Below are 13,814 nucleotides of genomic sequence, written 5' to 3'. Positions count from 1 at the left end.
AATTAAATAATACCTCCTCTGCTGAATGATAAAGTCCCAATTGGTTAAAAAGGTTTTTGTAAAACATTTATCGCGTCTAAATTTATAATGAACGGTAGTTCCGAAGTTTAATGTAACCAAAGTATCATGCCCCATGCTCATATTATAAAATAAAGAGCCGGCGTAGCTTGTTGAGCGAGCCCGTGGCGCTATAAAACTTTTAGAGGAGGTCGGAAGCAACGTGCGCTTAACGTAAATATTAGATCATCTCTAGAATGTGGTATGACTGTTTGTGTTTGTGTTAGTACCCCAGCGCGACCCGGTCGGTAAGTATGTTTCGGTGTAGACCTCATTAAGCGCCATTCGTTTTCAGCACCATCATCATTGTTATCGTATTATGGGACCAGGAAGGCATTACTTTGATTGCGGTCTGTGAAAACGGAAAAAACGGAATTGGAGAGTTGTGTTCTATTACTTCGAGTGTGATTCGCTCGATTGGGGCTCCGGGCGAGACTGTGGGGGTGTTAACATTGTTTTTGATTACAGGAGTGACTATACTTCTCTCGCTGACGGTGTTTCTCAACCTGGTAGCCGAGACCCTGCCGCAGGTCTCCGATGCAATCCCCCTGTTAGGTACACTGCCCAAACCTATCCTAAGTTTTGATTCCATCCTCTACTCCCGTTTTACTTTACTCTTCACTACCATAATCTCCATCTTTCATTTCACGTTTCTTTTCTCTCTCTATCTCTCTCGTTTATTTTATTAAGCTCTATTTATAATTTTGTATTTTTAAAAGCAATTTTTAAACTAAAGTTATTTTAAAACATTACAAGGAGTAAATTAATGTACGTTAAATAATTTTATGTTAAATCGTTGTAAGCTTATTGCTCGGTGCTGTGCGAGCTTTAGTTTTGTTATCAGTAATCAAAATGTTGTATGATTCTACAAATCTGGATATTTATTGAGAAAGAATCATACTTCACTTTTTCGAATAATATTTATGTTGTTTTTGAGAATTGTGAACCCGTTTCATTGGCAGTCGAAAGTAAATTGAAAGTAGATTCTCGCCGGTATTTTTGTTTCGTATTATTTTACGTAACGTATCTTGGAATCGATTTCGTGATTCTCTCTGCTTCAGCTTTATCAACTACATTATTTCCTTTGTTTGAGTAAACTTCATATTGGATTTCAATATCAGTAGCATGGCATGTAACTCTACCTAACTTAAACGAGATTGTTTCCGTATGTTTTGGAGCTTGAAGGTAAGTTGCGTTTTCGATTACTCAGTGTTTAATTAAATTTCAGTGTTCACGTTCATCTTTATTCTTGAATCTGTTGTGTGGATTTACGCGTAATCGATTCCATGTTGTGTTAAACTTGGGTGTTTTGTTTGTATGTTGCTACATGAAAAAACATCGACGCTGTGTATGCCGTTAGCCACTTCATAGATACTTGGAGGGTGGTGCTGTCAACCTTGGTTTAAATGTAAATCGCAGAAACCCCTGATAAATATAATTAAAATTGACTTAAAAACAACGATAACACAAGAAATTAAACCCTCTCTAAATAGTGTTGCATGACTACTTTGTTTTGTTTTGTTTATGATTTCACTTGAGCTCCCGATACCGACTCAGCACACACAGGAAGACTTATCTGAGAGATAAGCCCTAACTGGATGGGACACATACTATTCCTATAGGTTTTACCCGTAACTTTGTAAATAGAACGTTTTGTTTTTTATAGAATATTATATTGATCTTTGCAGGTGTTACAATTCTTCTGTCGCAAACAGTTTTCTCTCTATTGGTGGGACACGTAATCACAAAAACCTCAGAGGCGATCCCCCTAATAGGTGAGAAAATTCCACGCGTTTGCTATCAAAATCTCTGATAAATAACCTAAATGACAATAAAATAAAACATGAATTTGATCTTGATTAGATCCTTTTTAAAACACCAAAGAATGGGCGAAGAGGAATATTTAGTTGAAATTTTAAAATTTGAATTATATGTTAATATTTTTTGTAAAAGATATTCCTCAGCTCATTCTTGGAACACCAACTTAACAAAGATCTAAATAGACAGCAGATTTTTTGCTTGAAACTAAACTTTAAGGAGAGCATAGCATCCTTACTCTTCCCTGTTTCCGACTCGCATTAGGTCTCTGGAGACTTGTCTATGCTTTACAGCGTCTTGCTCTCGACACTTCAAATAGAGTTATTGCACTTTTCGTTCGCGTTAGTTCAAGATGTAGTTGTACTGAACCGTGAGAACGTTTTCTAATGATACCATGTACATTTTTAATCAAACCAGAACTCTGTCTTCTTGTAATGTATTAAAATAATTTGACTTCGATTGCATAATGTTGAAAGAAATTCTTTACTTTTCTCATTTTGATTTCCTTCTTTCTTTCATAATTGGCCTGAACGAGTAGAGATCCAGTTTGCGGTCGTCGGACTTGGCATGTTATGCTAAAAAGCAATCTAACGCACAACTCTCCTGATTAACTAAATGTAAATGAGCTTATAAATATGTAGGTTTGGTTTGCTTGTAGTTTAAAAGCAGGATATAAAGTTAATGGCGGATTAAAGCAACAAAGTGGATGCGGGTAGTGAGGGACCACCCTCCAAGTGGAAATCGTCTATGCAACTTAGTCTGGTCTGTTTCTGTCATTGTAATCAACTTACTAATAAACTCGCTGCGAGACTGACAAATAGATAATACCGGCGGAATTCGTACGAAGCCTTTTGTCAGTTTTGCAGAGGATTCGAGCACTTGAATCTTATGCTTGGAGAGGTAAAATACTTAAAGGTTCTTTTTTCTGACTAAAGAAAGAAAGATCCTTTATTTCAAATAACATTCATAAAATAACATTTGTATTTATTTATTGCATTAACATAATAAAAATAAATCAGTAAAATGATATAATAAGCGCAGTAAATGAATACAATTAAACCTATTCCTAATTTCACCCAAAATCATTAAATTAAATAAATAAAGTAGACCATTCATACTGCATGCTTGTTAAAATGCATGAACCGCTTTCGATGTCAATGCAATGAATTGTTCTAAATTAAAAGCTTAAAGGTTCGTTTTGATATCAATTTAAATTAAAAAATAATACTGTACTTAATTTTCTCCTTAAAACTTCTTTTTGATTCCCGATTTTTTAAACGATTAAATATTTAAATAAAAAAAGAATGCACGTAATAAAACTTTTTGAGATTTCTTTATACTTTTTTCGAATGTTTAAATTTTCTAATGCGTTAGTAAAGCATGGTGTTCTGGGTGACAGGGACGTACTTCAATTGCATCATGTTCATGGTGGCCTCTTCGGTGGTGCTGACGGTGGTAGTATTGAACTACCACCACAGGACAGCAGACATACATGAAATGCCGCAATGGGTAAGTAGTTAATATTTTTTGCATTTTAATGTACCTACCTACATTTATGTAGAAAAAGCTCTAAACCATTGCCGCTTAATAAGAACAAAAATCTTCTTGATTATAATCTTAGGTGTAGATTTAGGGCTGATTTTTCAATCGTCGGATAACTTTTAACTGAAGAATAAGTTTGCACATTGACATTTTCGGTATGGGAAATATGTGAAAATAACAAGTTTATTCTTCAGTTGAAAAATCAGCCCTTATATGATAAAACAATCATTTTGTGGACGTCAATTACATATGTAGTTTACGAACTTGATTAAACTAAAAAAACCCAAAACCAACATATTATCATCGTCAGATCATATTTTAGTTAGATGACCCTTACCTACTAATTTACCAGAGGCAAATAAAGGATTTGGCCTACACTCCAAACGTTGGCAAAATCCAAACCTCATACTATTCTTCCTCATACTATTGTATACCAGATACTACATAACTACTCCCCCTAGGACTGTGGGTGTCTGTGGGCGGCAGTACTTATCATCAGGTGATCCCGCTTGTTGTTTGCCATGTGCTATTCCTGTCCCATGAAAAACATATAAAGCCTGGTCCGTGAGCACGTAGAATCCCGTCCAATGACCCCAAGCTACCCATCCTTATCGCTCGCGCGTAATTATATTGCTGTCGCGACTGTGCGACGCGCGCCCGCAGTGAGTGTGCGAGCGCGACAGCAACATAATTACGTGCAAGCGACAAGGATGGGCAGCTTGGGGTCATTGGACGGGATTCTACGTGCTCACGGACCAGGCTTTAAAATCCGTATATTACTAAGCTGTTCTTGTTGACCAGATAAAATCCGTGTTCCTGCAATGGCTGCCGTGGATCCTGCGCATGTCGCGGCCAGGCAAGAAGATCACGCGCAAGACGATCATGATGAACACGCGGATGCGCGAGCTGGAGCTCAAGGAGCGCTCGTCCAAGTCGCTGCTGGCCAACGTGTTGGACATCGATGACGACTTCCGACACGCCCCGCCGCCGCCCAATAGCACCGCGTCGACGGGGAATTTAGGACCAGGGTGAGTTCAGTTCGATTGTGACGTTTTTAAACTGGTAGGGTCCAAAAGATGAGTTTATTTTCTATTTATTAATTTAGGAACTTTTATACAGTATGTCAGTCCCATCATAACCTGATCGTAAATTATCTCAATAACCAAAAAATTAAAAATATAATAAAAAAATAACGAGTAATTGGTACTGGTGAATCACGGAAACCATGTCGCAGATATAAGTTTAGCAGCATCTAATGAAGGGTTGGCTAAAATGCTTTGAAATACTCATACATCAAGCGTTTTAAGATTTCGTTGACTCACCCATGACAGCCGCTCACTTTGGTTCTTGACACATTCCGTCAACAAGTGCTGTACAAAAAGATGAGATGAGAAAACATGTAATAAGGCCTCGTAAAATCTACCTGCGAGAATCTTTGAACTTTATTAACATTTGACTTTCATTTCAGTAGTTTGATTTGAATCGTAGCGTATCGTCATTCTGTTTTTGGGCAATGTTATCAATGACGATGCAATGTTATCTACATTACAATAGATGACGACCCATAAGAGACAATTAATACATTATAATGAAGAATCTTCGACTGCTTTTTGTCCTTTGAGGATGCATTTATTTAAGCGAGAAGAGGTGTGTCCGCATATGTTTTTATTATTTCAATTCCCAGATATTTAGATACTGGTACACGATAGTTAATTCTCTGCGGACGTTTATTGGATATCTTCTACATGGAGCTGCGTATAATAAATGTATGTAAATTTTACCCCGTCAGAGTCCAATCACTTTCTGAAAATCATAACCTCTCCAAGTAGTCATTATGCTTAAAATAGCTTCTACAATTTCGCTTTATCTCCCCATTATTTTTATCATTATACCCTACCTGAGTGCCCGATATCTGTTATTTATTGGTAAAACTGTAAATCCAAAGTTTTGAATGTAACTGTACCATCTTAGACTGCATCCCACTAGACATCAGGTGCGATTGTGGTCAAATACCTGCCTTGTTATGCATAAAAAAAAATACAGAAATAATTGTTTTTATGTTCGTTAATTTAGATGTACCAACAGTTCATCTGAAGTTTTGGCGATCTGTCCGGTCCAGTAACTTACTCATTTGTGTTTACTCTGCTTTTACCTTTTCAACCTAACCTAAGCTGCCTTGACGGTGCCTTCTATACAGTACAATAGTTATCCCCAATACAGGTGCTCAATTTTCCGGACGGACTTCAGGCGGTCGTTCGTTCGGCCCTCCACCATGGAGGATGTGGGAGGAGGGCTCGGCAGCCATCACCGCGAGCTTCACCTCATCCTGAGGGAACTACAGTTCATCACGGCCAGGATGAAGAAGGCGGATGAGGAGGCCGAGCTGATCAGCGACTGGAAGTTCGCGGCGATGGTTGTTGATAGGTAAGAGGATTAATATTTGTTTGTTTTTTCGAGGTATGGTGTTTTTTTAAAGATTATTAGTGTGTGTAGGGTGTACTCACCATAATAGTCAAGAGGCGGCGGGATTCGAACCCGCGTTCCCCGGATCACGAGTCGACCTCCGACCCCTTTACCGTTAGCTATCGTGGTTTTTAAGGATGACAGCACATCAAGCGAAGGAATGCTGTAATACATTAAATGTTTTAAATGCAACAAAAAAAGTAGACTGATGAGATTTCAATGAGTTATAATAACGCCATCTACAGTGTTCAACCCCTGACTGATGCCAATTATAGTGCGAGACGAACACGATAAGATAGGTACGTTCACAGTCTTTTTTGTTAGATGTTCATTTTTTATTCATGTATTTAAGTATGAGATATTTAGAGAAATTACAAGCTGTGCTGAGTTTGAGGCTAGGTGTGATAGTTGGAGTTCTGTTTGAGTGATTTGGCTACTTTCAAGAAAAATATTTTTTAAATACCAGTTCAATCAGCATAGGTCTTAATTAATGTCGTTAAATGACTTGCTTTTTAGCAACCGATCCGATAAATTAAATCATTACTACAGAACTAATTCAGTTACTGCCTTTATTTAGAAACAATTCTCTTATTTCTTAGTAACAATTTCAAATAAAAACTTCACAATTTGGTCACCCAAACAATGTAACTTATAATTAATTGACGTCAGCTAAACTTCAATACAAAACTCTCAAGAAACAGCCGAAGTAACCGCACTAAGCGAAATATCTTTCATAATTAGCAGCTTTTCATTAAAACCAATCAATCAATGTGGCTGCCTTGCCAACTTTAATGAGCCTTGATGATTATTAATTGCTTTACTTAAAAGCTGCGGTGACAGTTGCGGGAATTGACGCCATATTTGTTTGTAGTGGCTGGAAGTACAGTCTAGCACATCGGGCTCTACATTTTGTTGAAATATTGTTGATACAAAATGAAATGAATGAAAAACAGGCTGACAAAGGTGACTGAGTTTCTTCCGCCACTTCTTCTCAGCCCAGCCCATATGTGTCCCGAAGTGGTGGTAGGGCAAGCTATATTTGGGACGTGTTTAAGTGCCCTGGAAAGGGCCTATGTACTGAATAAACTATTTCATTTCAGAAGCAAAAATATTGCACTACTTATACTATAGTGTTTCGCTTAATGTCCTCATCATCATCCGTACTTTTTAGCAAATTTTCCTTACCAAATATCTCAATATCATATTAAGTTCCGCTACACAGTGTTGACGATCAGACTGAAACAATACACTTTTTAGCTGTCCTAAAATTAACAACATTGATTCGTTTTCTGCAAGTTGGCTTTTAAAGAGCATTTTTACATTGCGATTCTATTGTCAATAGGTTTTATTCTCTTTTCATCAAATAATCACACTATACTATACATACATAGCCTAGCTCAAACTAAGCAGTACCTACTTGTACGAGTACTACGGTAAACAAATGACAGATAAACATCATTAATCTGTTTGCTGCTTATGTGTGTCTGTCTCTTTGTTTCTTAGTTGTTACATCAGCCCCAATGTCGCTCCTGAAATACAACTTTGCCCGCAGGTTTTGCTTGTTCGTGTTCACTCTCTTCACGATCATCGCGACCGTCGCGGTGCTGCTGTCAGCTCCGCACATCATCGTGCAGTAGCATTAGGTACCAGGGTTCGTGTAGGCCCTACCATGAGAGAACTAATCTTAGTCTTCGCCGATGTAATTATAAAATGTATAAACTATATCTAAAGCGGTTGAAACGCACACGTCTCTTTTAACTAAGTCGAAAGACGGTAAATATAAATGACATACGTTAAATAGCTTAGTTAAGTCCAACATATTATAAAAAGATTGTGATGTTGACTAGGATGTTATACAGATAAATGTTGATGAGTATAATTTGTTAAAAATATAATTATATTTCTAATTGATACGGTTAAAGAGGTTATTAATAATTGTGTTAAAGGAGTGGTTTAACGTGAGTGGGACAATGCTTGGTTTGAAGTGATTCGTGACGGTCTCAAGACGAAAGATTTTGTTCAAGACAGTGTTTGATCCGGAGAGCACTTTTCTATTAACTAGTGCATAATTAAAATACGACTTCTAGGAGCAATCGCTCCTGAGATAGAATAATCCAAATACTATCCTTTCTACTTGAAAATGAGGGATCACAGACATTGACATTACCCTAGGGCGTTAAGTATCGTGTATATAACATAAAGGATGAAATATTGGTAGAGTCAAGACAAATAGCTTACTACTTTAGTAACGTAAGATGAAAAATAGCATGACTAAAGTTTGCGACGGAGTAAAGTGTTTCGGAATAAATCAATTGAAGTGAGGAATTGCCTACAGATTTGGAATTGATAAACAACAATTAAAAGAACCAACGGTAGAATAAGGTCAGAGATTAAAGTGAATTATTAATTAGAACGCGATGACTAAACGAATTACATTAAATGACTAAAATATGTATCAAATTGGTTAACGTAGTCGTTCTCCAAGTATCAGATGTAGATTGGGATAACGAGCAAGTAGTTGGCATTGTAGGTCGGTGGCACATCAAGCTTACCTTGTAGCACCTTATTTAATCGTAACAGGTGTGATTTTGGAACAAAGTTGTAATGTCTGATGTGCCAGCGACTGTACGTATTCGAGTAATTCAAATAACATTTCTCTAGCGTCACACGAAATAGGACTTAACGTATAATTTGAACATGATTAATTTACGCTAAATTCTAGAGCGCGCATATACATTGTATGAATTTGCAAATGTCACTACTCATCACATAGTGTTACAATAAATGTATATACAGGAATTATCGCGATGTGTATTTGTATATAAATTAGAAAATGCGGAAAAAAGACTAATGTAATTCTTGACTAGACAACTGCGGACAAGTCTTTTTGAGCTCAATTCTTACGGCTAAGAACATTTGTGTCTTTAAAATCCAAATAAAGTAATTTACTAAAAGTTTTACGACTAAGCGTGATAAAAATCGCCGAAACAATCGGTAGAAGTAATTTTTTGAGCTGGATACTATGTCAGATATGCGTATGGCACTTGAACGTATACTTATTTGAATTTTAAAATGACATTTAATAAAGTAATTACTCAAAAATGCTCAAAAAGATGTTCAGTACTTTGCGATACTTACTGTAAATTTTATTTAGTGGTTTTTACGTTTTATTTTTTTTTAATATTTGTGCCCTGGTATTTTTGTTTTCGTATGGTGTCACATCCTTAAGGTTTACTTAATCAGACACAAGAATACTCTTTGGTGAATGGTTATTATGACAATGTAATCCCATATAATGGCTCCTCGCTTTGTGAAATTTACAGTAAGTGTTTGTGGTATATTTCTAATTCCCCTTAGCACTTAGAATATTGTAATATAGACGTATTATTTAATCAGATTTACAATTTTTTCACGTCTTAAATCTATGTCCGTTCGTCTTTCGCTACCGTAGATGTCGTATACTAGATTAGTCAATGTCGTGTCCCGATAGATTACGTTATAATGGAATTATTATAAGAAAGCTCACTAATAATAGAATAATAATAATAATATTACGTCTCGGTGTGTTCTTTCTAACATTTTTGAATAGACGTTTTGTTCATCATCGAAATGATTTGTACGTGAAATGTGAATCTAATTTCGGATTGAACTTTTTGAATGACTCCGATCATGTATTTGTATTTATAATGTTTTCTCTAATAACGGCACGTATTCTTAAGTTGTATTACTGTATATTTAAATGAAGTTCGTTTATTGTACCTTGTAATAATTCTGTACGTATGGTGCTCTAAGAGATATCATGTTTCTTCAACATATTATATTATTAGTTCGCTATAAAAATTTTAATACCCGTTATTGTGTTAGAGTGTTTAATAAGTTAACATTGGATCCTCTTTTAACTATTATATTAAAAGTTTTGATCATATATTTATGTATATTTACCCTGGAGTAACGATATGTGAAAATGGAAATTGTAAAATTAATTAATAATTATATTTAATTAGATTTGTTAGTGCCAAAAATAGGGTTTATAAATATTGATTATAAGTTGGAATATAGGGGTATAAATAATGGATAAAGTTGAGAATTTTATTGTAAAAAATTAAAACGAACTAGGGTGTTTGTTAACTTGTAATTTAATGATAATGTTGAGGGGGGTGTCGGGGCTCTGCGGCGGCCATATCAGCCAATTTTAAATCTTATTTGTTTTAAAAAAATAAAAGAGAGGTTGTGACACGTTAGTAGCGGCCGCGGCGGGGTCCCGGCGCTCGTTTAAAATATACACTTAAAATGCGTAGAATGATCTACAATTTAAATGGAAGTTAACAGAATGCCTGCATGGGACCGGGTTAGTTATAAACATACAAATGAACTGAAGCATCTACACTTCTCGCGCTAGTGCATTTATTGTTCATACGACCGGGAGGCAAACTGTTGCGGAATTTGTCAAACTTTGCTCTTTAAACAGCATTAATTTTAGCGGACAACTCGTTTTGGTGCAATTTCATTTGGTTAAATGCTCGTTTACGTTTATTTGGTTTTTGATAGTGTTTCTGTTTAATTTAATGGACAATAATCGGTTTGTATTTTACATGTTTTTGACATCACCATTGATTTAACTGTACTCGTATACAGTCGTTTGTTTGGGCTACGTGTATACATTTTTGTGCACAGTCGCAACAGTTTGCCTCCTTCAGGTTTTTACAACGCATTATGAAATCACTCATTATTTTTTCTATACGTCTTCTCCTACACTAAAGGTTTAATTTTGATAAACTTTTTACGTGGAAGTCTGAGTCTAAGTTGAAAGTGAGCCTCATTTAGATGCTAATGAGTCTAAAACAGGTGCAGGCAGTAATTTTGTATTCTAACTCAATTTAATTTGCTTTATTTCAGAGAGCTGTGACGAAATTTGTGTCAAGAAACAGCGTTCTTTCCATTCTGAATTTACTCTGGGTAATTTTCTTTATAACTGATTAATTATTGCGTTTGCTATTATTATTAATTCTATGGATATTGCCTACCATATTTCAAACGTGTTATAGAAGAAAGACATTTTATCTTTGATAATAACTTGACCATATTTGACTAACTTAAAGTAATTATTCCAGAAATTGATACTATCAGCATTCTTCACTTTAACTTAGACTCAACTTCAAATAACTCTTTCCGAATTTCACTTTCTACACAAAGAACCATTTATACACACTGTCGAATATTTCTATACTAATATATCTATAATTTCGTGAGTCAACGCGGCGTGGGGTTAGCGCGTAATTGAAATTCAAGATGGCGCCGGCGTAAGGTCGCTGAATGCAAATCGTGAACATGACGGCTTTTCATTACATTCCTTGTAACTTTATTATTTGTTGTTCTATTATATTTTTAATTGCAGAACGAATGGTGAAGGTTGGTGGAAATAATAATTTTGCAAAAAGTATAAAATAAAAGATTTTTACTGTAGGTTCAAAAGCGTACCTAATGTTAAAAAAAATCCGACTTTAAAATGTTTGTTGTCAGTTTCGGGGAACGAATTAATAACACATCATTGGCAACACTCAGTGGGTGCCATAAGTACCTATTGATTTTAACGATAACTTTTCCCATTTACTTTGATTAGTAATTAGAATTTAAATTGAGCTCAAAGTTATGTAATTCAATACTTGTTAACTTATTTGTCCTTAATTACTTATATTTCCTTCTTATTTCACGATAAGTTTCACGTTCTAAGTGTAACTGCTAAGTTTTTTTGTAATTTACAGGGGTTTTCTTTATTTTGATAAGTAACCCCACGCCACATACACACAACACTGCATACTGCACACAGTAACAAAATGCTTTAATCGTAAAACAGGTATTTTGGAAGTCCATGTACATCTTAACACTTTTCTGGACGCTGTAGTCTAAGATTTCCATTTTATTACACTTTCGGATCGTAGTCTTTTATAATTTTACAACTTATAGACTCGTACATGCTGAATACCTTTGGTTTTGATGATTTGCAATATTAAAAAGTTCAAATCAACTTGGTCAATCTGTCACTTTGTATTTTGTCTATAGCAAAAAAAGCAAAACAAGTGTAAACATGATCAGCTAAGACAAAGGCAAAAATATAAAAGAGAAGGAAGTGAGAAAAATCAAGTAATCAAATGCCATGTTCATTTGTTTTTTAATTTCCTTTGTTACTGTGTTATCATTTCATAACAAACGCCATTCAGCGGTTCTTTTAATGTATAAATCATTTAATTACTTGTTTATTTATTAAATCGTCAATACCAAACGTATCGTGTGTCCAGTCTCCTAATATTAAGCTCGACCACTACAGCGACACGCATATTTTTTAAACACAAAAATATTTGTATTGTATACCCACAAAAATATACATTGAGAAATACCTACTCACTCAATTAAAGCCATTTATTTTTTGTAGGTATATTGGCCCGTGTGGGACTTTTATAAAAGGTCCAGTATTTATTACTTTACAACTAATGTACTTGAAAAACGCATTTCATTAAATTAATTTTATTTTGATATGAAAGTTTCGAACGTTAAGTCATAGGCATCTTCTTTTATTGATTTGAAATTGAAGGTTTCCATGTATCTATTTTATAAATTACCTTAACAACATCACTTGTTATTTACTTTACTCAGCTCAGTAATAAAGTGTTAAAACGATTACAAATTTCTGAAAACAAAAGAGAGGCACATGAATAAAAGTAATTTTGACCTTATAAATTAATATCATCATCTAACTTTTAAAGTTTACATAAGTCTCTCTCATCAATAGCAAAGGCTGGCTCTAGACCGCTTGCATCTATCGTTCTCTACAACTTAACTAGGTCATCAGTCCACCGAGTCCACCTTCCCACTTTCCATCTAAAGGTCACCTGAAAAGAAAAGTTTCCGTTAAGTGAAGTTCATTTAACAGTGATGTTGTTTAGACAAGTTTTCAACATCATTGACATAATCGTAGTTTGCAACTGTTACCGACATAGTCGGTATTGTCCGACAAAATCGGTAGTCACCTATTTCACCGACAGTAGGGTAGAACTAGAAACACATTACACCTGTTGTTGCTCGCTTACTTGTCGCTTCTGTCATCTATAAAGTAGAAATTGTATTCTAGATTATTCTGTGCTTCGATATTTGGAAGGAACTTTATTCTTGTCTTTTCTTCAAGGTTTGATATTATCATGTTTAATTTTATTAGTATTTCCTTTGTGAATCTAGAATGGAATACGTAGGTTATTCAAAGCGGAATAGATATGAAATGAAAACTTATTTGAAATGCAGGATGCACGGAGTTTCAAGAGATGAGAATAATGATCCTTATTTCATTACCATAATGTGAGTTTCCACTGCATCTGAAAAAGATTTTATGCTTTGAATTGTGTTAGATAAAGTTAAAATTTCTTTGAAAACTGACTATATTATTTTATATTGCATTTCGATCGCATAAAGATAGTTTAAAATTATTTTAAACTTCCACCAAATATCGAAGACACTATCTTGTTTTTATTTTCAGTGTACTCACAAACGACCAATATTTTTTACGCACTTATCGCCATTTTCCAACTAATTTTCTTAAATCTCGTATAAAATAATCCACGTTGTGTTCCTGTGGCTTAACCATAGTCGAGATAATTAATTAAAATTAAATTAAAAATATACGACTGCAGTAAGTTGATATCCCTTGTCCCTGTTTCACTGCTAGCATTTCACTGCCAGTGGTTTTGTCAGTGATGTGAAATTTTTGAGTTGTTTGCGTGGTACAGGGGGAGAATTTCAGTGTTTTACAGGCCTTGCACGTTTCACCACTGTCAGTGAAACTCTGTGAAACGTATTTCACTGTAGGCATACTCTTGCTTATGGTGAAAATAATGGAACAGGGAAAATGGAATGAATTACAACTGTGTGTAATGTAAGTTTATAAT

General features: G+C 35.1%; 1 protein-coding gene across 1 annotated transcript in view; it reads left to right on the top strand.

Moving 5' to 3' along the window:
- The window catches only part of LOC135074342 (neuronal acetylcholine receptor subunit alpha-7-like), a 142,777-nt gene extending 133,994 nt beyond the window's left edge, over positions 1 to 8,783 (top strand). The window contains exons 9-13 of the mRNA XM_063968602.1: positions 526 to 612; positions 3,275 to 3,384; positions 4,219 to 4,445; positions 5,638 to 5,841; positions 7,433 to 8,783. Coding sequence (XP_063824672.1) covers positions 526 to 612; positions 3,275 to 3,384; positions 4,219 to 4,445; positions 5,638 to 5,841; positions 7,433 to 7,517 — 713 coding nt within the window. The 3' untranslated portion in view covers positions 7,518 to 8,783. The remainder of the gene's footprint in view (positions 1 to 525; positions 613 to 3,274; positions 3,385 to 4,218; positions 4,446 to 5,637; positions 5,842 to 7,432) is intronic.
- The last annotated feature ends 5,031 nt before the right edge of the window (positions 8,784 to 13,814 follow it).

Source organism: Ostrinia nubilalis, chromosome 1 (genome assembly GCF_963855985.1).
Source record: "Ostrinia nubilalis chromosome 1, ilOstNubi1.1, whole genome shotgun sequence".
Taxonomy (NCBI): domain Eukaryota; kingdom Metazoa; phylum Arthropoda; class Insecta; order Lepidoptera; family Crambidae; genus Ostrinia; species Ostrinia nubilalis.
This window is presented reverse-complemented; position numbering and strand designations above follow the sequence as displayed.